A 23,270-nucleotide genomic window follows, 5' to 3' on the forward strand; every position below is an offset into this window, starting at 1 on the left:
CGCGATAAAAACTGGAGAAAACGGCTTATTGACGCGTACCGTGAGAGAGTGAATACAGCTCGGAAAAATGACATCTGGTCCGAGATAAGGTACTCATTTCCACACTCCAATATTTTGATAAATCCACTCCTAATTGGATGTTCATAAAATCTCGCACAGTGTAACAGCCGTGAAAAAGCCAATTAAAAAGTGTAAAACAAAGTAAGCAGTGCCGTTATCGAAATATAATGGTGCGGATATTAGTATGAAATAAAGGAATAAAATAAAATAAAAAGTAATAAATGAAAACGAGGAGAAAAGGAAACAATGACTGACTCTTGTTCTTCTTCTACTGGTCGTCTCCCTCTTTAACAGGGCAAAATCTCTCCTCAGAAACCCATTTCTCTCAATATTTTTCTCCTCCGATCTCGATTCTTCTTCTTCAATAACATTTCCAGCTCCGATTTTCGGCAACTGCTCGGAAATCCTTTCGATCGAGGTATGTATCGATAAAATCGGTGAATCAAGGGTTCAGATAAGAGATTTCGAGAAAATTTTGGGTTTCGGAGTTCTTTTGTTGTTTCTTTAGTCTGTCTTTGTTTATTTTAGAAAATCTGATGTTGTTGCTTTGGAAATTTATTTACTGATACTGACAAAAGCCTCGGATTTTGGTTGGATAGCATTTTTGAGAAATTTTAGGGTTTTGGAGTCTTTTTTTTGCTGTTTTTTCTGTCTGTGTTTGTCTAGTTTAGAAAATCTGATGCAGTTGCTTTGGAAATTTATATACTGATACTGACAAAAACCTCAGATTTTGTTTTGATAGCATTTTTGAGAAATTTTAGGGTTTCGGAGTCGTTTTTGCTGATTTTTCTGCATGTTTCTGTCTAATGTAGAAAATATGATGCAGTTGCTTTGGAAATTTATGTGCTGATACTGAGAAAAACCTTGGATTTTGGATTGATAGTATTTTGCGAAAATTTAGGGTTTTGGAGTTGCTTTTGCTGTTTTTTCGGGCTGTCTGTGTAGTGTAGAAAATCTGATGTAGTTGCTTTGGAAATTTATCTAATGATACTGAACAAAAACCTTGGATTTTGGATTGATAGTATTTTTTTCGAAATTTTAGGGTTTTGGAGTCGTTTTTGCTGCTGTCTAGTGTAGAATATCTGATGCAGTTGTTTTGGAAATTTATCTACTGATGCTGATATGTGCATGTATTAGAATATCTACTGATGCAAAACCCCCTCTTTTTTATCTTTTTTCTTTATTTATCTGTGTTACGGCCAATTTGACACGTAATAGATACTGAGAAAAACCTCAGTTTTTGGATTGATAGTTCTAGGTCTTTGTTCTCTTTTTCAAAGATTTTTTATTGATCTTGCTTTAGTGTAGAAAATTTGATGTAGTTGCTTAGGAAATTTATCTACTGATACTGAGAAAAACTTTGGATTTTGGATTGATAGTTCTAATGTTTTTTATTTCTCTTTCGAAGATTTTTTTATTGGTTTTGGTTTTGTTTTGTTTTTTTCAGGTATTTGATCGAGAAACTGAGGTTGAAGAACGTTTGGTGGGCTGATACTAAGAAGAAATAAAAGCTTTCATTTCAGCTACTATGGGAAAATTAGGGTTTGGATGCTAAGAAATTTACTGTTCGAATAGTAAGAGAAGCCTCGAATTAGAAGTAATTAAAGCTCTCTTTAGGGTTTTTGTGAAGGTTTCAGCTTGTAAACAGATGTTGAAAAAATAACTAGGCTTTTGATATTCTGATTCGCGCTTAGAAAAGATGGTGGAGGGTCCGAATTTCGCTGGAGTTATTGGCACTAACCATGAAAACAACTTCTACGATCTCACACAAGGGTTTTACCAGAAACTCGGCGAGGGTTCCAACATGTCGATAGACAGTGTTGGGAGCTTGCAGATGAGTAATGGTGGTGGGTCAGTCTCGATGTCAGTCGAAAATAGTAGTGTTGGTTCTAATGATTCCCACACCCTTATGCTAAACCACCAGGGCTTAAGGACAGTCAATAACAACTACTCGGTTGGCCACAGCGTTCTTCGTCCTGGGAAGGTGTCCCATGCTCTCAGTGATGACTTGTTAGCCCAGGCTTTAATGGATAATAGATACCCCGCCGAAGGGCTCAAGAATTATGATGAATGGACTATTGATTTGAGGAAGCTCAACATGGGAATGGCTTTTGCGCAGGGAGCTTTTGGAAAGCTCTATAAGGGTACCTATAATGGGGAAGATGTTGCGATTAAGATACTGGAAAGGCCAGAGAACAACCCTGAGAGGGCACAATTTATGGAGCAACAGTTCTCACAGGAAGTCATGATGCTTGCAACGCTGAAACACCAGAATGTGGTTCGTTTTATTGGGGCATGCAGGAAGCCCATGGTTTGGTGTATTGTGACTGAGTATGCGAAAGGTGGGTCAGTTCGACAATTCTTAATGAGGCGACAGAATAGAGCGGTACCATTGAAATTGGCGGTCAAGCAAGCCTTAGATGTTGCACGGGGGATGGCGTACGTGCATGGGTTGGGGTTTATTCACAGGGATCTCAAGTCAGACAATTTATTAATTGCTACTGACAAATCTATCAAGATTGCAGATTTTGGGGTGGCAAGGATTGAGGTGCAGACAGAGGGGATGACACCAGAGACAGGAACATACCGTTGGATGGCTCCGTAAGTGTAGACATTTTGTTATTCCTTCTATTAAAAAATGCCTTTTCTGTTCCTATCAATAAATTGCTATATTTAGGCCCTGTTCGTTTGAGATTGTGGCAGTCGATTGTGGCAGCTGATTGTGATTATTGGACTCAAAATTAATGTAATTTTGAGTCCAGTAATCACAATCGGCTGCCACAATCAGCTTCCACAATCCCAAAACAAACAGGGCCTTATAGATGTGATCATTTTAGGACTGATTGCTATAGCTTTAATGTAGGAATGAGCTAAAGATAGCACAGTCAATGGGGTGCATTTTAATTCATCAAAGATGATTTAGACATGTGTCTTAATTGTTTTACTTTTTTTTCCTGCCTAATCTTCATGGTGAAATGAGTCACAGGGTTGCCAATGTATAACGACAGATAGTGACATGACTCTAATCCAGTAAAAGGTCGATTTATTGATATTAGTAATTCAATAAAAGGTCCATTTATCGGTTTATCTACCATATCTTCTGCGTGTCATGATTTTGTGATATTTTATGCCTTTTTATCATGACATGTTGCCAATTTAATGTAAGATTTCATTTTACCACTATTCTTATTATTTTTTAATATTCTTAAGTAGTTTTTTTTTAGCTTCAAAAGAATAGAAATTACATTCTGATGTATTAAAAAATATTATTGTATATTAAGTTATTATTTATTCAGTAATATCAACTGCCAAGATATGACCTATAGAAATCCTTTATATAGCCGATTAATTAATTTACAGCTATATAACATGTTGTCAATAAATTCCCAATATACATTTTTTTACTATCGTGAAATGGACTTCTTTGATTGATATCTATGAAGATTTTGTAGTCTTGTCTTAATGAGAGGAATCTTCTACTCATGTATTCACTCCTTTGGAGTTTTAACTTTTTTATTCTCCTGCTTCTACTTCGTGACCTTTGACCACTGGCTACTGCTACCATGCCCCTCCAATCCACCCTTAGTTACTATAAGTGGGAAGAACGAGAACCGTGATATGCCCTAATAGACAAATTATATTTATTCTATGAAATTAAGTGTCCAAGAATCGTGAGACACAAAAATGGAAGCGCACTGTAAGTAAAAGACACTTGCAATTATAAATTCATCTTAATGGCACCAAATTTATATTATTTATAATTTGAGAAGGTACCTTTTTAGCCTCTTGGTATTAATTAATTAGTGTTTCTATTCACTGATCTGGTTAATTTGATAATATGTGATCCATGCTGTTTAAGCTGGCTGGTCTCGTTGTAGATGGCTCATAGCTGAAAATCACATTTGTTGGGCAATCCTAATCATCGATGTTTACCTATGGATGTGGATTGTTGGGGTTCTTCTTCACCATCTTTGTCTTCTTTCTTTGTGAGTTGTTTGTTTGCACTCCTCAAAAATCCACCGGGTCAGATGATTAGTGCATGGCCCATTGATTATAGGGCGTCATGGCACGACGTGCCACACCAATGGTTGGGGCCACACAATGTACAGAACTTACTTTGTGGATTGTTGGCGTGCGCCAGTCGACCTAGTTTTGGCCTTATTGAGTCCACTGAAAGTTCATTCTACTCGGCTGGAACAACAAAAAGCTCATTGGGCCAATCATTGACTCAATTTGGTCAAACTAGTCTTGCCTTGGACGACATATTGGCCAAATGCGAGTTTTCAAATGCTACATATGCATGTTGCGCGTATGTATGGAGATTGGCCAACAGTGATGTTGATAAGTTAGCTCGATCCAGAGTGGGTAGGCCATGGTTGGAGCTTTTCGACTATCCTCCCCCTAGTTTTTGTTCAATCTATGCTCTGCGCCTCTCTTGTTGGGAGAATAGTTGGTTTGTGGTTTATTTCTCTTCTTGTTGTTACTTAGGGCCGACCACGTCACTCTTAGGCGTTGTATTTTCCTTCGATTTTAATATAATTGACTGCTACCAATAAAAAAAAAACTTACCACAGAGGAAAAAAGTGTCAAACACTAGACACTCGATAATGTTAAAACTCCTACTTTTATTTTGTTTCTAGATCATCAAAGTTGTTACAACTCTTTATGTGTATTGATAAAAGAATTATGTTTTTATTATATTGCCAAAAGTAAACGCAAATTTAAAAATCTGTTGTTAATTTAAACAAGAAACTCCTACCTATTTGTGCTTCTTTATTTTTTTTTTTGAGAACTTTGGTTCCTTGCTCCCGAATGAATTACTAAGGTCTTGATTGTTGAATTAACTTTTGATTTTTAATGTGCACTGCCTAGTTTTATTACAGCCATGTATGATATCCCATGTCATGTAAAGCTTGTATCTATCATGTACTTGTTCAGTGCAGATTTTTATATAATATTTTCAAACCATTCTTCTATGCATAAAAGAGAAATAACTTAAAGTACGGAGGATACCAACGTGATGGGTGTCTATTCCAAGCTTATCAGAAATGCCCTCGTAAGGTAGGCAGTGCGAATTAGGTTTCGGAAGCGGGAAACACGACACTTTCCCATTTTATAGGAAGCATGTTTCCTAATTTTGGGGAGTGCATTTCAACTTTTGGGAAGTGCTTTTCCATATTTTAGGAAGCGTGTTTCCCAATTTAGGGAATATTGGGAAGCATGTTTCCTATGTTTGAGGAGCGCATTTCCTAAATTTTTTTAATTTTCTTTGTTTTTAAAATTTTTTCTGCTTCTTTTTTTTTTTATTCATTTTATCATATCTTGTTTTTTAATTTTAATTTTTTTATTAAACCATAAATATTTATTTATGTTGGTTGTTAATTACTTAATTAATTATAACCATTCAAAAAAAATTATGTATTGAACATTTTCTTTTTATTTTCCCCTATTCTCTATTTTTTCTTTGAATTTTAATTTTTTGAATAATGACTAAGTTTTTCTTAATTGATTAATCACAAGAAGAGGATGAAGAAGACAAATGAAGAAAGAGAGAAGAATAAGAAATAAAATTTGATTAAATTACAGTACTAAATTAATCGTTTAACTCTTAAATACCTTAATATTAATTGTAGTATGTTTATGACTCTAATCTATATATGTTAATTAGTTATTGTTCATAACTCATATATGAGATGAGTTAGTTGCTTCAGTTTAGTGTGCATGTAATGTTGTTGTGTAATTTAGTTGGTCCCTCGTGTTAGAGCTATCTTTCGTTGGGCCTGACTATTATCCATTGATCGACCTAAATCTTGGTTGTCCGGTCCCACCCCTGCTGTAATAACTATATAGATTAATGGATGTTAGTTACTTACTTTATTTAAATGATTAATTATACATTTTAGTGAAAATTTATCCTTTTGTCACACTTCATTTTAGTGTATATTTAATGTTGATGCATATGTAAAAGCGACGTTAGTTAGTTTCTTCATTTAAGTGATTGATCATTTAATTATCTATTTTATACGTAGAGAAAATTTTGCATTAACTTTGATCTTTGATATTTTGATTAATTATTAGGGGATAGATTTGCACATGATTTTTTTATGTTGGTTCGAATTATGATTTAATGCTGGTTGGAATTTTGATTTGTTTATGGTGGTTGTATCCGATTTGCTGATATTCCTTGGAAATTTGAATTCACTTGCTTTTATTTTTACAAACATTGAAAAATAGATTATGGGAAATGATATCATGACTACCGTATTTTGATGATTCCTTACTTTATTATAATGTACGGTATGGCCAGCACTATAGGATGATCTAAACCGTCCATTAGATGGGCTCTAGCCTAAATAGGTTGTGCCCCGAAAATCATTTCCATAGGCTGATCCTAACCCTCCAATCTATGGAGGGTTAGGATCAACCCCCTAATATTCAGTCCCTCTATAGATCGAAGGGTTAGGATCAGCCTATGGAAATGATTTTTGGGGCACAACCTATTTAGGCTGTGGCCCATCTAATGGACGGTATGGATCATCCTATGGTGCTGGCCATACTGTGCATTTTAATAAAGTGATGAGTGTGATCATCAAAATATGGTAGTGGTGATATCATTTCCCTAGATTATTAATACTTATTTTTAATTGTTGCTAATTTTTATATTTTTTCACTTGTGATTCTTATTTGTCTCCGTCGCTTCGCTTCCCGCTTTCCGTTTCCTTCTATCCCAGGGCACTCACTTCCCACTCCGCACTCCGCTTCCGCTTCCGCACTGTCAACTATGGTCTATTCAATGAGATGTTTCATAGCTAGAATGAGATTGGTTTTTGGCATTACGACATAAGCTAAGCACATAATGTCTTGTCACTTGGTGTGATTAACACTTGTGGTTTGATAATCCCTCTATTCACAGTGACACCTTTGTGTCTCCTTCACAACTATGGAATCTAATGCTCAGTGTACAGATACATCCAGTGATTGAAAAATATCATAAATCCATCCAACAGATATTGCTAATCTCTATTGGACTGCTGCCTCATTCCTCCTCTGTCTAATTAAACTAAGATATCTATCCTGCTATTGAAGGATACCGGTCAGAGAATATAAAATTTCAAAGCTGCGCAATCCATTCCTGGGCTTTGTTAGATTGATCTCGGGAGGACCTGAAAAGGCTGTCCTTTCTTCAACAATCTTATTATTAAATTATTCTTTGATTTCTTTAGTCCCTAGGATCCTTGTTAATTTTTTTTTGAATGGTTGCAAATTTCATTCAAAAAGAAGGAAGGCCGAGATGGTCAACCAAAGTATACAATGAAAAAGAAAAATACAAACAACAAGAAGAATAATCCGGTCACGGCGGCAAAAAATCAAACCACTCCAGACCCAATTTCCCTACACCATCCCTAGCTAACCCATTCGCTTCACTACCAGCGGTTCTTCTAATGTTCTTGAAGACAGTGAATGAGCCAAGAGTAATGTCATGAATCGCATCAAAATAAGAAGCAAATCTCCATGGAGGAGTCTTCACCCCACGAAGTCAATTAACCACATTTTTTGAATGCCCCTGCACAATCACCTTGTCTAGAATGTCTTTGTCCAACCTTTTGATACCCACATATGCTGCCCTAACCTCTGCTGCACTCACATCACAATATCCAAGAGGACCAGAGTAGGCCCAAAGAACTGAACAATGAGAGTTGCGACATAAACCACCAAAACCTGCAGACCCCGGGTTTCCCATAGTAGAGCCATAAAAGTTAATCTTGATCATACCACTAGGAGGAGCTTCCGAAGGTTGGACGATTACGGGTCGCCCTGGAACATATTTCTTGCCATCCTTCCCAAAGTTCAAAAGCCGACACGAACCGGAATAAAGGAAGGCTTCTCGCCCATGCGATGGTTAATGCAATCACTTTAATATAAGCAGTATGGGGATTTTGTGTAGCCGTCACACCCTACAATTTCTCTCTTTCCAGATTATCCATAAAGTCGCGAGAAGACAAACTCTCCAAAGCACCTTACCTTTCCTCTTCCAGGGATTTACCTTATCTTCCAGGGATTTGCCTCCCAACACTGCACGGGATCGGGTACTGTAGATGGAAAGACCCAATGAATACCAAATCTTGATAATAATAATCTACACGTCTCCTTTTCTACTTTGTAATGAATGAAAAGATGACCAATTGCCTCTCCAGCATCAAGGCAACGCGAACAGTGATCCACAAGCCACATTCCCCATTTCCGGAGAAAATTATTTGTTTGAATCCGCCCACAGCAAGCAGCCCAACTAAAGAAACACACTCTTGGGGGGCATAAAATTTCCATACCTTAGCTGCTATAGAAGGCACAAGTCAGAAGATGTGGGTAGAATGATATAACAAAAAATTCTCCAAGAAGTGTCCCAGATCCATATCATTTTATCCTCACTGGTTAAACTAATGTAGCATCCATCTAACAGTTCCAGAAATCTGGTTACAGAGTCCATTTCCCTTTCAAAGAAATTCTTTCTAAAACCAGGCTGCCACACCACACTGTCCCCTCTACGCACGAAACAGTTTTCACAACAGCCTCGTTATTAGAGTCAACGACAAACTAATCAGGGAAGAGTTCCTTAAAGGGTTCAGAGGAACACCTAGCATCACTCAAAAAATTGATTTGGTCTCCAGAGTACACCCTATATCTAATGCCTTGTTTAAACCATGTGTCAACCTCATAATATCACGCCACTGATTTACCCCTTTCTTACTTAATATGTCATCCGATTCCCAATTCCCTGGTTTAGAGCCATATTTACTGTCTATCACTCTAACCCAAAGCTTTGATTGCTCTCCACCAAACCTTCAAAGCCATTTACCCAAAAGAGTGTGATTAACTTCTCTTATCCTTCTAATCCCCAAACCCCCATTCTTAATAGGCAAGTAGGCTTTTCCCCATTTGCCCAAAGGGATACCTTTCTTGTCATCTGAACTACCCTATAGAAATCTGCGCTGTATTTGTTCAATTCGGTTTATAATACTAATAGGGCATTTAAAGAAGGAGAGATAATATATGGGAATCTTAGATAACACTGCCTTCACAAGAGTAAGCCTTCCCCCCTTAGATACTAAATTCCTCTTCCATGTATCTAGTCTTCTCTCTATTCTTTCCACAATGGGATCCCAGATTGGTTTTTTAGGTCTTCCCGCTCCCACAGGAAGGCCTAAATAGGACGAGGGAAGATGATCCAACTGACATCTCATAATATTAGCTAAACACAATGCCTCATGAATTGGAATGTTCAGAGCATACATGAGCATACATCCTGGACTTGTGAAAGTTTGATCTCTGCCCCGTTATCAATTCATAGCACCTTACAGGAGCCTTCACGTTCAAAATCTGAGGGATTTCAGGAGCACAAAAAAGAAGTGTATCGTCAGCAAACTGTGATGAGACGCACCTCTACATCCTTAATGCCTATTTTGAAGCCTTCAAACCTAGGTTTTAAATTTCGAACGAAATCCGAAATTTCGGATTTTGGTGGAGAATGAAACCGAAATCACGGTAACTTGAAACGTTACAAACCGATGAAATTTCGTTTATCCCGAAATTTCAAGAAAATCCCAAAAAATCTGGAAATTTGACGTTATTTACTATTTTCCCGAAATTTCGGAAATTTCAGCTGAAATTTCAGTTTCGGTGAGGACCGAAACGTATTATGAAACCAAAACTTAACACCGTGCTTCAAACAGCCCAAAATTTCTACTGATAACCAAACGACGACTAAGAGTTTCAGCAATAATGACAAATAAGAAAGGAGAAAGAGGATCCTTGTCAATTGTTATCAGTTGATATCTCGTTATAATTCAATTCAAATGTCAACCATTCAAAAAAAAAAAAAGCAATTCAAATGTCAGCACCGGCAAGGTGTTAGGCTTTGCCAAAGTTCTTGAAGAGTTAGTCCCATCTCAAACAATAGCTTCTCAATCTTTAAATGAGTCATCTCCAATACTTCAAAACTTATACTTGTGGAGATTCCAATGGGATAAAGTATCTTCTGATGATTTCTTTTTGGTAAATTGAAATCAAACGTCCCTTTTAAGTGATGGGGACCATCTTAAGGCTCACATTTTAATTTTTAATTGTCTTTTAAGGCCCCTTTTTTGGTAAGTATTTTAAGGACTTTAGTTAGAGTAGGGGGTACCATAGTCTTTTTTTTTAATCAAAATCACTTAAACTAGTGGGTGTGACATTATTATCATCCACAGATTGGAGAGTTAGGATCATCCTATCAAGAATAATTTTGTATCATTAAAAAAACCTATCCCAACAAATGAATGGTTTAGATCCCACAATAATGTGGGCCCCGCTAGTTTTTTTTTTTTGCCGACCTCTCTTTATATATAAAAATAGAAATGGGAAGTGATAAATGTGCCCCTTTTTATTACTTGGGACACCCATCTGCAGTGTACGTGGCAATGAGGTCGGTTGAATCCTTCCCATATGAAGTACATAAGCCCCTTTGCAATCATAGATACACTGCAGCTGGGTTTGTCCGAAGTACTGAAAAGGGGTGCATTTATCACTTCCCATAGAAATTGGAGGTTGAAGTAGATGAGGAAGAGTTGGAATATAAAGAAAGGAAAACAAAAAGATTAACTAACATAAAAAGAGAGAGACAGAAGAAGAAGATTATTAACCTTATTAAAAAAAAGAGAAGAAGATTACTATTAGAAACAGTACATGATTACAACATTAGGAGAGATTACAGCATAAACTAAGAAAGATTACGAAAGCTAAGAAAATAAAAAAGATTGCATGAGATAACAATGAGAGGAGAGATTACAACATGAAAGTAAACAAATTAAAAACTTACATAGGGTTACACCATAAGTAAAAGCTTGACAATGAAAACTTGATGAAGAGTAAGAGAGAGAGAGGGGTTACATAAGAGAGAGGACTTAAGGGCTACATAAGACAGATGGGCTTATATAACATAAGGGTCACAAAGCTTAACGCTTAGGGCGTAAGGCTCAAAGCTAAGGAGTTATTGGTGTATGTTACTAGGTTAAGGCTAAATGGCTTGTTTAGAAGAACTTTTAGGATCGGAGCTTTGGTCTCCTATTCTTCTCCACCTTCATGTTGAAGGAGTGCCTATAGGTATAAAACTTTGGATGTCATGATGGGTGGTTGGCATAGAAAGAATATTTATTGATGATGCCTTGAGGGTAGTTAGTTGATGGGCTATTTTGTTTTGACGATGATGTTTTGGACATAGTGAAATGCCTTTGGTATAGAATATCTACTTGAATTGATTATTTGCTTTGATGTTTTAGATGTAGTGAAATGCCTTTGTAACATCACCTGAGTGACTCTTTGCTTTGATGTTTTAGATGTAGTGAAATGCCTTTGTAACATCACCTTAGTGACTCTTTGCTTTGGAGGTGATGTTTTGTACCCCTTTGTTTTGGAGTTGTGGTTCGGATGTAATTCCTTCACTTATTTAGAGGTGATGCTTTGGATTTATTGAAATGCCTTTGGTGTAGTGGTTAGAATACCACTTGAGTGGGTCTTTGCTTTGGGGTGATGCTTTAGTCATAGTTTCTTCACTTATTTGACGACTTGTGAGTCTGGTGGGTCCCGCCTGGAGGTGTGGGTCCCGCTTGAAACTATTTGGATGCATGGGCATTGAGTCCTTCATAGAGATGTGGGTCCCACTTGGAGTTGGACTTGGGCTTTAGTTTTGAAAAGGCCTGGGCTTGGATTTGGGCTTTTCAGTAGGCTTGGGTTTGAATTGAATTTGGACTTGGGATTTTTGAGTTGGCTTGGGTTGGATTTGGGTATTTTAGATAATCTTGGATTTGGGCTTTTATGTTGGCTAAGGTCTTTTATACTAATTGTGGTTTTGGAAAGTTGGGAAAGGGTAGTGTCGATTTCTTACAAACCAGTCGGGTTTTGATATCTTATCATAGTTAAAATCAGTCCACCATTTTACTCGAAAACACCGGCTTGAGAATTGTTGTGAAGGGGAACGGAATTGTTGGATTGTGAAATCCCATGGCATTATCCATGCTAGGGAGCGAATGAGAAAAAATGGAGGATGACTGGAAACATTTGGTTTCTTTGTGAAGGTGTGAACTTTTTGGAGAACAGTTGAAATCCCTAAAGAGCGGGAGGTCAATGGGGCCAAAACAATGCCACCATTCGTTAAACCAAATAGGAAATCTTTGATTTGTTTTGAACATGAAAACCCATGAGTGGGTATTCAAGGAATTTTTAAAATAAAACGCATGGGACCATGCATACTTGTAATCCCAATAGTTGAAGTATTGCGGTGAAAAGGAAACATTTGGTTTCTTTATGAAGGTCTGAACTTTTTGGTGAACAGTTGAGATCCCTCAAGAGCGGGAGGTCAATGGGGCCAGAACAATGCCACCATTCGTTAAACCAAATAGGAAATCTTTGATTTGTTTTGAACATGAAAAACCATGAGTGGGTATTCAAGGAATTTTTAAAATAAAATGCATTGGACCATGCATACTTGTAATCCCAATAGTTGAAGTATTGCGGTGAAAAGGATTGAGGGAGTTTCTTGTATTGGCTGGGAGGGATTCCCCAATCGGCTAGAAAAGCACTCGCAGAATGTGAACAGATGTATAAGTTTGAAGAGCTGATCTGTTTTGTCAAAATGTGGTTTGAATAGAACGAATTCAGTATCAATTAAAATGAACTCACAGAACGTTTCGGTTTTGTTGGGATTAAGCGGGGATACATTCATCCAATTGGATATCATTTTTCGACAATCTGGAAGGGCGTAGGAACATTGAATTCATCTTTCATATCGAACGAACAAAGGTTTCATATATTTCATAGAATGGTATGATGATTTGGCATTCTTGAAAGGATTTTGGGATAGTGTTGGCAGATTGGGATATTGTTGGATGCTGCTGCAACTATTTGAGCAAAAAAATGACAAAGAGGTGTTTTGGTTTTTGATTTTTGATGGCAAGAGCATCAAAGGAGTTTGATAGTGCCAAATGACTGCTCAATCTCATCTTCAAGGGAAATATCATACTTTAAGTATGCCCATGCTGACCATTCAAAAAAAAAAAAAAAGTTACGCCCAAGCCGCCCAAGTCCAGACCGAACTAGAAATTCAAACCCAACGTACTCAAAAGCTCTAATCCAAAGCCTGGCCGTTTCAAAACTAAAGCCCAAGTCCAAGCAGGACCCACACATCCAAGTAGTATCAAGCGGGACCCGCTCCTTCCAGCGAGACCCCTCAGATCAACAAGTCATGTCAAATAAGTGAAGACACTACATCTATAGCAAAGACCCACTCATGTGGTATTCCAACCACTGCACCAAAGGCATTTCATTATGTCTAAAGCATCACATCCAAATAAGTAAAGGCCACTACATCCAAATCATCATCTCTAAAGTAAAGAGACATAAAATATCACCTCCAAAGCAAAGAGCCACTCAAATGATGTCACAAAGACATTTCACTACATCCAAAATATCAAAGCAAATAATCCATTTAAGTAAATATTCTACACCAAACTACACCAAAGGCATTTCACTATGTCTAAAACATCATTTCTAAAGTAAAAAGAGCTAATCAACTATTAACCCAAGGCATCATTAATAAAAAAATCTATTCATGCCAACCACCCATTATGACATCTAAAGTTCTATGAATAGAGGCACTCCTCGAGCATGAAGACGCAAAACAACTAGAGACCGAAGTTCACATCCTAATAGTTCTTTCAAGCAACCCCTTTAGCCTTAACATAGTATTATACACCCTTAAGCTTTAAGCCCTATGATAACCCTTAGGGGCCATTTTGATACGCGGATTTAGAATCCGGGATTTCTTCAAAATTATAGCTACGAGACAAGAGAAGAAGCGGACCAGCCGTCGTTTTTGACTTCTCACCCTTCTTTCCGACAACAAGAGAGTAGCATATCCTCCCATATTTCCACGTTTTTGACTTCTCACCCTTCTTTCCGACAACAAGAGAGTAGCATATCCTCCCATATTTCCAGGTTTTAGAAATCTCAGGATGCAGGAGAGATTTTTAAAACCTGAATATCTCACTCAAAATCGAAGAAATGTTGTCAGAACAACATACAACTGCTGGATCATGAACCCTCTTTTATACTGTTTTCAAACTAAAAACCCGGATTCTAAAATCCGCGTATCCAAACTGCCCTTTATGTTATGTAACCCTTAAGCCTTCACTCTTATGTAACTCTTAAGCCTTTTTTCTTTTATGTAACCCCTCTCTCTCTTTTGTAACTTATTCGTCGAGTTTATATTGCCAAGCTTTTACTTTGTGTATAACCCTATGTAAGTTTTTAGTTTGTTTACTTTTTAATCACTGTAATCATTCATTCTTATTTTCTTATCTTCCGTAATCTTTCTTAGTTTCCTCTCCCTCCTGTAATCTTTCTTAGTTCATGTTGTAATTTTCGTATGTACTGTTTATACAAGTAATCTTCTTCCATTTTCTCTTTATGCTCCTTTTCTAAATGTTTCATGTATGTTGTGAATCTAAATCTAGGTTGTTGGATAATTATCACTGTTGAAATGAATCATAATTATGGTTATTTTTTATCATATAATTGTCATTATTATTAGTATTGCTTTTATGAATGTTATATAATTATTTATGAGTAGTATCATTCAAAAACATAAATAAATAAAAAGGTGGGGGTGGCGCCAATTGAGGAGAAGATGAGTGAGCACCGCTTAAGATGGTTTGGGCCTTTGGATGTTCTAGTGAGAAGAAGTGACTTGTGCCAAGTTGATGGAGTAAAAAGAGGTAACGGCAGACCGAAAACAACTTGGATAGAAACAGTGAGGAAAGACTTGAGGGCTAGGAACATAACAGAGAACATGACCTTGGATAGGATAGAATGGAAGAAAATGATCAATGTAGACGAACCCAACTAGTGTCAGGATTAGACTTAGTCAATTTGAGCCTGGTAGATCCTTCCCCCTTCTTCATGTAAAGTTTCTAAAGGATTCATTAGCCGACCCCAACTAGTTTGGGACAAAGGCTTGGTTGAGTTGAGTTGAGTGTCATTCAAAAAAAAAAGGGCGGCCCAGTGCACGAGGCTTCCGCCATTGCGGGGTCTGGGGAGGGGCTAGATGTATGCATCTTACCCCTGCTTTGCAGAGAGGCTGTTTCCGTGATTCGAACCCATGACCACCAGGTCATAGTGGCGCAACCTTACCGTTGCAGCAAGGCTCGACTAATTTTAGGGAGGGGGGGGGGGGGTTTCCAAATAGAGAAAAATGGAATGAGGCATATTGTGCTGTTGATTGGGATATGTTTCCCTATAGCATCAATTTTGGTAAGGAGCATCGACTAATTTTTTTACTATGTTCAGTGGGAGTCAGATTTTTTGGTTGCACACTTTAGACAGTGGCAATAACTGTAAACAAATTAAATCAATTCTTCTGTGCATTTAGCGACCTGCTTACTGAGGTTTATTGATGATCTATCTTTCAGTAAAGTATTTATCAGCGACATACGAAAATGTGAAGTGTATGGATGCTTCAATTGGGTTTCTTAATAGTACAGACATCAAAACAAGCATATTGTCTAGTCTTCACAAAGGGGATCTTCCATTCGCCCCACTCCTCATGGTAAATGGGAACATGTTATATGTGCAGTAGGTGCATGAGGCATCTGCTTCAACCAATCATTTTGGATTCCTATTTGATCTATAAGATTTTGTCACTTTGACTTTTGTAAATATGTTAAGTATCTGAAATATAGGTTTCTACAGACAAATCACATTCTTATCTTCAAGGTTTTCTCTGTAAATGTTGTTCTCTCATTCCTGATATTTAATTGACAAAATGTCTACTTAATGGTACTCTATTGCTATTGCACAGATGTTTTTTTAATGGCATTGCCATTGCACAGATATTGTACTTAGGATTGCAAAGTCTCTTTGTAATCGCACAATTGATAGATGCTTCGTGCCATATAATAGCTCATCTTGTACTTCTTGGTCTGGTGTTTTTTTAAATAAGGACCCAAAACAAGAAAACCAAAGGTTTTCCCTTTGTTCTCTATCCATCCTCATCATATGTGTTTTCATGTTTTGCTTGTCATCTCTCTCTTTTATGTTTGCTGCCAAATGGGCTTTTTAAGTGCATCTCTCATTCATAGTCACCGATATTTGTCTCGAGAATTTCTCGGGAAGGGGGTATCTCGGGAGATTTTATTTTATTATTTTGGGGTTTACAATGGAAAAAAACTGGAAAAATAAAATATTTAAAATATATACAAATATAAATTTTAAGAACAAACTTAGGACAACGAATAATATCATGAATTTATCACTATTCTTTAGTGGTATTTTCGCAGTAGAAATAAAATGAAGTTATCTCGACGATTTTCCAAAATCTTGGGAAAATATCGGGACTTTGTCTTTTATAATAAATTAGATTGCAAAAAAAGAAAAATATCGCAAAATTTTCGAAAATGTTGGGAGATATTTGTGACTATGCTCTCATCTTGTTGGCAGAGAGATGATCCAGCACAGGCCTTACAACCAAAAAGTCGACGTGTACAGCTTTGGCATCGTGCTGTGGGAGCTCATAACAGGTATGCTTCCCTTCCAAAACATGACAGCCGTTCAGGCGGCATTTGCAGTCGTCAACAAGGGTGTCAGGCCAATCATTCCCCACGACTGCCTCCCTGTGCTTGGCGAGATCATGACCCGTTGTTGGGATGCCAACCCTGACGTGCGCCCACCCTTCACCGATGTTGTCCGAATGCTTGAGATTGCGGAAACGGAGATCATGACAAACGTTCGGAAGGCTCGTTTTAGGTGTTGCATGACCCAACCCATGACTACAGACTGAAACGAGGCGATTCCGTCAACTCGCCCCATGTAAGTACCCTAAAAAAGAAAAAAAAGGTTACAGTGAATGCTGGTAACCTTTGGTATCTACTTGGTTCTGGTCTTACTGGACTGTTTCTGAAAATAGAGATTTGAATGTGTATACCTTCTGCCTTATGTGGGAAATCAGTTGCTATGTTCTAGCAGAAGGTTTCTATGAGATCTCTCTTTGGTTTCTTTCTTTGTTGTTGTTGTTGTTGGATACTCTTTTATTGTTTTGAGTTTTTATAGCCTATTTAATCTTCTCTAAGCATGAAATTTCTGTCAATACCAGAAACCCTTCCATAATTCTCATGAACGTATACATATTGGAAGTGAACAGGAAGCATGAGCATGTAGAAGAGTGTTCATATCCTGCAGCATCTGGGAATCATGTATTCATGTTTTTCAAGTTCTTGGCTGCACTAAATTTGCTACTTGGAAGAGAATAGAAAGTGGGATCTATCCTATTTTCTTCAAATAGGAAAAAAGGAAAAGGTTTATAGTGACTACTGGCCTCTGGTATCTACTGGATTCTGGTCTCTGTTCTTACTGGACTGTTGCTGAAAATAGAGATTTGAATTTGTATACCGTCTGCCTTGTGTGGGAAATCAGTTGCTTTGTTTAGCACATTGTTTCTATCAGATCTCTCTTTGGTTTATTTCTTTGTTGTTGTTGCTGTTGGATACTCTTGTTGTATTGAGTTTTTTTAGCTTATTTAATCTTTCTCTGAACAGGAAATTTCCTTGTATCAAACATACCTACAGATAGAGGAAATGATACCAGAAACTACCTTCCATAATTCTAATGAATGTATACATCATATTGGAAGTGAACATGAAGCATGAGCATGTAGAAGAGAATCGGCAGCACTAAATTAGCTACTTACAAGAGAGTAGAAATTGGTAGTTTCTTTTTTCTTGAAAAATTACAAATTTTCATTGATTTTTATCGATACTAAAGTTACATTGGAGACCAGGGGTCCCATCCTTTATGACAAAGTATCAAAAGGATTGGTCAGGGCATACCTTGGACCGGGAAGCTAAATAACAGAATTTAATTACACTCTATGATCTCCATTCTACAAGGATACCAAGTGCGACCCATAGGATTTCCATAATACTATCTTCTTACACAGTGCCTACCTTTTCTCGATGTTTTCCCCACCATGACCTATCAAAGTTTCATCATCTCTATTGAAATATTCGTCTTGAGGCTTAATATAGCACGGTGTGTAGATCCAGACCAAGGGCCACTGAAAGCAAAAGACCCAATACCATGGTCTCTTCAGATTTCAATGATTATAATGTAAATCTTCTGGATACAAACCCAATAGTAAAGCTACATCTGTTACTACTAAGTTGATGCTAACAGTTCCACGCAAATTTTGAATTTAAATCCCGGTAATTAAGGGCTTCTAAAGGAATCTCTTGATGTAGGACGTTTTATTAGTTAGTTGAGTGGAGTTTAGAGTTTTTATCAAAGAAGACGGTGTTCTTCATTGGGTTGAAGTCGCCTCTTTTCGCATGCTTCCGCTACGCTACCTCTCCTGTATCCTAAAATTCACCTGCCTTTCCCATAATTACTTGGATATGCAATTGATTCCAAGGCACAACTTTTCACAAAGGATTGCAATATGCCTATGCCATGGCACTTAAGGTAGTCTCCCCTACAACGACAATACTTCTAAATCCCTAGAAATGCCAATACCCAAAAATGCATCCTAAATTGAAGTGACTTAAAGGGCCTGGACAAAACAAGGATGGGAACCCATTATTTACCAAGGACCCCCTTCCCCAAATTTCTCTCTCTCTCTCTCTCTCTCTCTCTCTCTCTCTCTCTCTCTCTCTCTCTCAGATCCCTTGCAGCCACAGCCAGGAACATTTCTTTTGTGGTCCTCAAATCCTCCTCATATCCGATCCCAAACACATCCCTAATTGGTAACAAATCATCAAATTCTTCCGCTAAGTACCCTTGATCCTTAGATCTTCCTGAATTGTCGTCCACCATTTTTCCTTTGCCTTTATATCTACTTCTGTACCTAGGCGATCCCGAACTAGCTGACTGACTTCCAACCCCAGCGAATTGCTGGGGGTAATAGGTTTCATCAGTCGGATCAGTCTGTAGCTGCTCCAGTTTCCTAATTACCGCCATCTTTTCCTCCTCCCATCAACGTCTACAGGAGCGCCTTTCCTTTTCCATAATTTTACTAAAAAGGGAAAGTTTAAGGAGAAGAACATGCAATTCCTTGTCATCTAACTTTCCAGGTGAACTAAGGCGACTCCCCTCGATACTTCTGGATTCCATTCTTAACTGAGCCCATTGCTTTTTCAAATTTCCTAGAGAAATTTCACTTGGAGTGGGTAGTTCCTTCCTTGCCAGCTTTTCGTTGTAATCCAGGTCCTTCAGGAGTTCTAGGCCTCCAGCTTCAAATGTAAAATCCTGTGCATTTCTTTTTTTCCTACTCTGGTTCCCTTCTTCTCCGGACATGGAAAGATCGGAAATATTATCAAAGTTTTGAAGAATATGTTGCGAATCCGATATGAGCTTTCTCTTCCTAAAATCCTCTTTCCTAAAAATGCCTCGGAGTCTTCTTTTAAAAACAGAGAGCACCTCTAGTAGCTAACAATTGTATCTCTGGCGTAGTATCTCTATGCCATGCATTTCCTTTCCCAATACGTAAATGTTTATGTGCCCAAAGTTGATTGGTACGAGCCACCTTTCCTTGGTCTTTTTAAGTCTCGATTTTCTCAACTTGTCTTTATTGCTTTTATTCCCATTGTAGAACCTGTTCTTTATCTTTATTACTTGTTTCTCTTTTGCTGACTTCGGCATAAAGCTGTCAGCAAGGTCTTTTCGATAAGCCTTCTCCCTCCTGCCACATGCTTCCGCATTTAAGGATTTTTGCGTTGCTCCTTTTCCATGCCAAACTAACTTTCCACGCATAGAAGCATTTCTGCTATCTGACAATCCAGGCGACCTGTTGCCTGGTGAATCAAAAGGCGTGACAATATGCGATTCAAAATTCAAAGGGGGACCCACCAACGGCTCCCCGCTACTAGCAGCATGACCCTCGGGGTTAGCAACTCCAACCTTTTCTGGTGAAGCAGCCACCACGGGCGACGCCTTATCGGAGGCCTGTATTCCTGGACCCTCAAAAGATATAGAATTGTCTTACTGCTCGATTCCCCCACCACAGATAAGGCCAGACTATTAATACTATCATCAGATATTGCCTTAACTCCTACAGAGTAAATGCTGGAATCTACTCTGAGATTAATAAAAGGAGGGAGAGATTTCCGAAGAGAAGTAATGACCAAGGCAGAGGCATAAGCCATGCAATGGTCGTGATTACCATAAAGTTGGGCCTGGAGCACTTGACCCAAATGCTGACCTAGAGTCTCCACAGTTGACGAAGACCACGCATGAAGAGGGATCTCATAAAATCTTATCTTTATAGTTCTAGGGCCTGTGTTGTACACAGGAAACCATGGCTGAAGAAAGGAAAGGTATCCTCCCATGGCATCTCCTCCACCCTTGAGAATGGAAGAGGCTGGGGAATCCGATTCAAAACAAAACAGGATGTCCATTGAGCTGATGGAAAACGATTTTTGCAACTTAGGGAGACCCCAGCATCGTTTGGCCCATCCCTAAACTTCTTCCAAAAGCCATGAGCCAGACTTCAGATTCCCAATGAGGCAACTTTTAAGAGTCCTTTTTCTCTCCTCCACCAGGCCAAAAGGGATATCAACCACCAGATGACCATCTGACGGTATGGGATCCTGAATGTGACCAGTCTTAGGCCTCCAAACCATGGTTGGAGTCATCTTATTCTTTGGTTCGAAGCATTTCCTGCATGCAGTGCGCGAACCAAAGTTTTTGTAGTGGCAGTTCGAGCACAACCAGTCGCAACCATTCAGAGGCACATGCCGGTTAAACTCAGTGGCTCTTCGTCCAGGAAGCTTTCTGGCCCCAAGCTCCAATCTTCTCACTCTAGTGTCCCTGTCCTCAATGCTACCCAAAGATCCAAAGTGGGATCAATGCTACCCAAAGATCCAGAATGGGATCGGGATCTGGGAGGAGCCCATTGGGATCTGACTAGACTGTCTCCTTTTCCTAGCAAGATTAAGGACCTTCGGCAACAAATACTGACAACCCCAAGGGACTTGAACACTTCCAGTGCAAAGTATCCGGAGTCTATAAAGTTTAAGAAAACGCCCCGCCAATCGCTTGAGATTGAAACCGCAATTACAAATGAACTTATCCGATGAGAAGTCGGGGACAAAAGCCACCGGAGGGATATTCCGTTGGCGACTGAAGAAATCCCTAATGGTCATCCCTCAATGGATACCACCACTCTTCCTCTGCATTGATATTTTAATAGAAATTGGTAGTTTCTGGAACCAATTTCTACTCTTTTCTAACTCAACTCAACTCAAGTCACTTTTAACTCAAATCAACTCAACTCATCAAATCCTTTAGAAGAGAGTAGAGATTGGTTCCATTCCCCGACCGTGTTCTTCGGGTAACAATTGAATGGTGGGGGTGTTCGTTCTTGAAGGTGAAGAGAGGTGGACAGAGATTCAGCAGACAGCTGATCCCATTAATGTCATGAATAAGGTAGGTGATAGGATCGATCCTTTTTTTTTGTTTTTTGATTGGTATAGGTGATAGGATCGATCTTGGGATGAACAAGATTCAAGAGGTAGTTGGGTTAGTTACAATGTTGCAGGTGGCGATGTAGTGTCTTTGTGGAATTTTTAGGGAGAGAGAGAGAGAGAGAGAGAGAGAGAGAGAGAGAGAGACCTTTTTGTGGAATGTCTATACCCTGGCTTGTGAAAACCAAGAACGAAAATCAGGAAGGTGTGTTCTTCAACTAATCATTCTCTGATTTTTAGACCTGAGACTGCGGAAAAGATTCGGGATTTTGAGAACTAATTTTGAGTCAAAGTGATTATTGGATTCAAAATTGCATTTAATTTTGAGTCCAATAATCACTTTCGGACTCAGAATCCATTCGGAAGACGAGAACTAGACCTTAATTTCGAGTCCAATCAGTTTTGGACCCACAATCAGTTCTCAACATATAAAACAACACGGCATGAAAATTCATACCAAATAACACACCAATCCCACTTCAAGTCAGAAATTACAGAATCGGACAAAATAGGTTTGTTATTCTGTAACAGCTGTCTTTTTTTCTCGTTCGTTTTTTTTTTTTGATTGGTAAGCTGGGGTTAGGCAGACCCCTACCAGATATATTAAAATAGATAGAAAAGTACATCATGAAGAGCAAAGAGAACAACCCCTAACGCATGAAGGGGGATACAAGGACTCAAAAAAGCCGAACTAAAAGGACATAAACCAATGAAAAACAAAACAACCAAAGAAAAACAATGCTCCAAGCAATAGCAGCAAGAGAGGCCAAGCCCAAACGAAACCAAAGACCGAGACAGAGGGGCCTAAGAAAGCTTCAGTGAGAAGGGGAGACTGCGCGAAGAAGATGCTAAAAGGAGCAGGGAGGGGCTCTTGGTCTTCCTTCTTTGGACCATATGCCAAGGTCCAAGATCAGACGCCATGCCAGGAATTTCAGACTTCTCGCGTTGAGGAAGGTCATTGATGGAGGTGTGATCCAAATCTTGCAAAGCTGAAAATTTGTTGATATGCACACGGATATGGGGGGTGGCTTCACAACCTTTTCCTTTAGTAATTTCTCTACCGACAATAAGGTTTTTCTTCTGGGTATTAGCGACCTCCTTTTGAGATTTGAGAGTTGGTTTTGGGCTGAATTGCAACTGAGGCAGCCCCCTCATTTGGAACATTATTAGAAATTCCAAATTCTTCTAACTGAATTCTGGGGGCATCAATGGCTGTTAGTTTGGGTTTCCAAACTTGTCTTGGTGGGAAATTTGAGATGTTCTGAGAATCTGAGATGAAGTTGCATTTATCAGTCCCATGGTTAAAATCTCTGCAGTTTTTGCAAGCCGAAGGCTTCCAATCATATTCCACCAATTGGATGTGAGTCCCTGTTGGTGTCTCTATTTTGATGGAATCCGGGAGTTTTTTATCCACATTCACCATGACAAAGACTCGGGCGAACATTAGACGAGTTGAATTTGCTGTATGGGAGTCCATATATATGGGTCTTCCAAATCTACTAGCAATTTTACTGAGGCTTCTGCGAGTCCAGAATTTTAGATGGAGACCGGGAAACCTTATCCAAATAGGAATTTTAATCATCTTTACTCTCTCCATTTTTTATTCCGGCGTCCATTTCCGGAGGACAAGAACTCTACCTCCAAAAGTGGTGGAGGGGATTCTAGAACCTT

General features: G+C 38.5%; 1 protein-coding gene across 4 annotated transcripts; it reads left to right on the forward strand.

Moving 5' to 3' along the window:
- Positions 1–275: 275 nt before the first annotated feature.
- LOC143856177 (serine/threonine-protein kinase STY13-like) lies at positions 276–17,606 on the forward strand. 4 transcript variants are annotated; one of them, XM_077366288.1, is made up of 4 exons: positions 276–478; positions 1,508–2,661; positions 16,585–16,953; positions 17,237–17,606. In XM_077366288.1, the coding sequence occupies exons 2-3, from the start codon at positions 1,760–1,762 to the stop codon at positions 16,922–16,924; spliced, it is 1,242 nt and encodes a 413-aa protein (XP_077222403.1). In that variant the 5' UTR covers positions 276–478; positions 1,508–1,759; the 3' UTR covers positions 16,925–16,953; positions 17,237–17,606. The 4 variants fall into 4 exon arrangements, with proteins under 4 accessions (XP_077222403.1, XP_077222404.1, XP_077222405.1 ...); XM_077366289.1 differs by having other exon boundaries at positions 17,278–17,606; XM_077366290.1 differs by having other exon boundaries at positions 17,285–17,606.
- Positions 17,607–23,270: the final 5,664 nt, after the last annotated feature.

This window comes from Tasmannia lanceolata, unplaced genomic scaffold, assembly GCF_043159265.1.
Source record: "Tasmannia lanceolata isolate RefF3 unplaced genomic scaffold, GAP_Taslan_0.1 ptg000023l, whole genome shotgun sequence".
In the NCBI taxonomy this organism is placed as follows: Eukaryota; Viridiplantae; Streptophyta; class Magnoliopsida; order Canellales; family Winteraceae; genus Tasmannia; species Tasmannia lanceolata.

Excerpts from the sequence above, each read along its gene's own strand:
- LOC143856177 (XM_077366288.1), top strand. The coding sequence starts at position 1,760 with ATGGTGGAGGGTCCGAATTTCGCTGGAGTTATTGGCACTAACCATGAA. Across the intron at positions 2,662-16,584 it reads ACATACCGTTGGATGGCTCC|AGAGATGATCCAGCACAGGC; the intron begins GTAAGTGTAGAC and ends TCTTGTTGGCAG.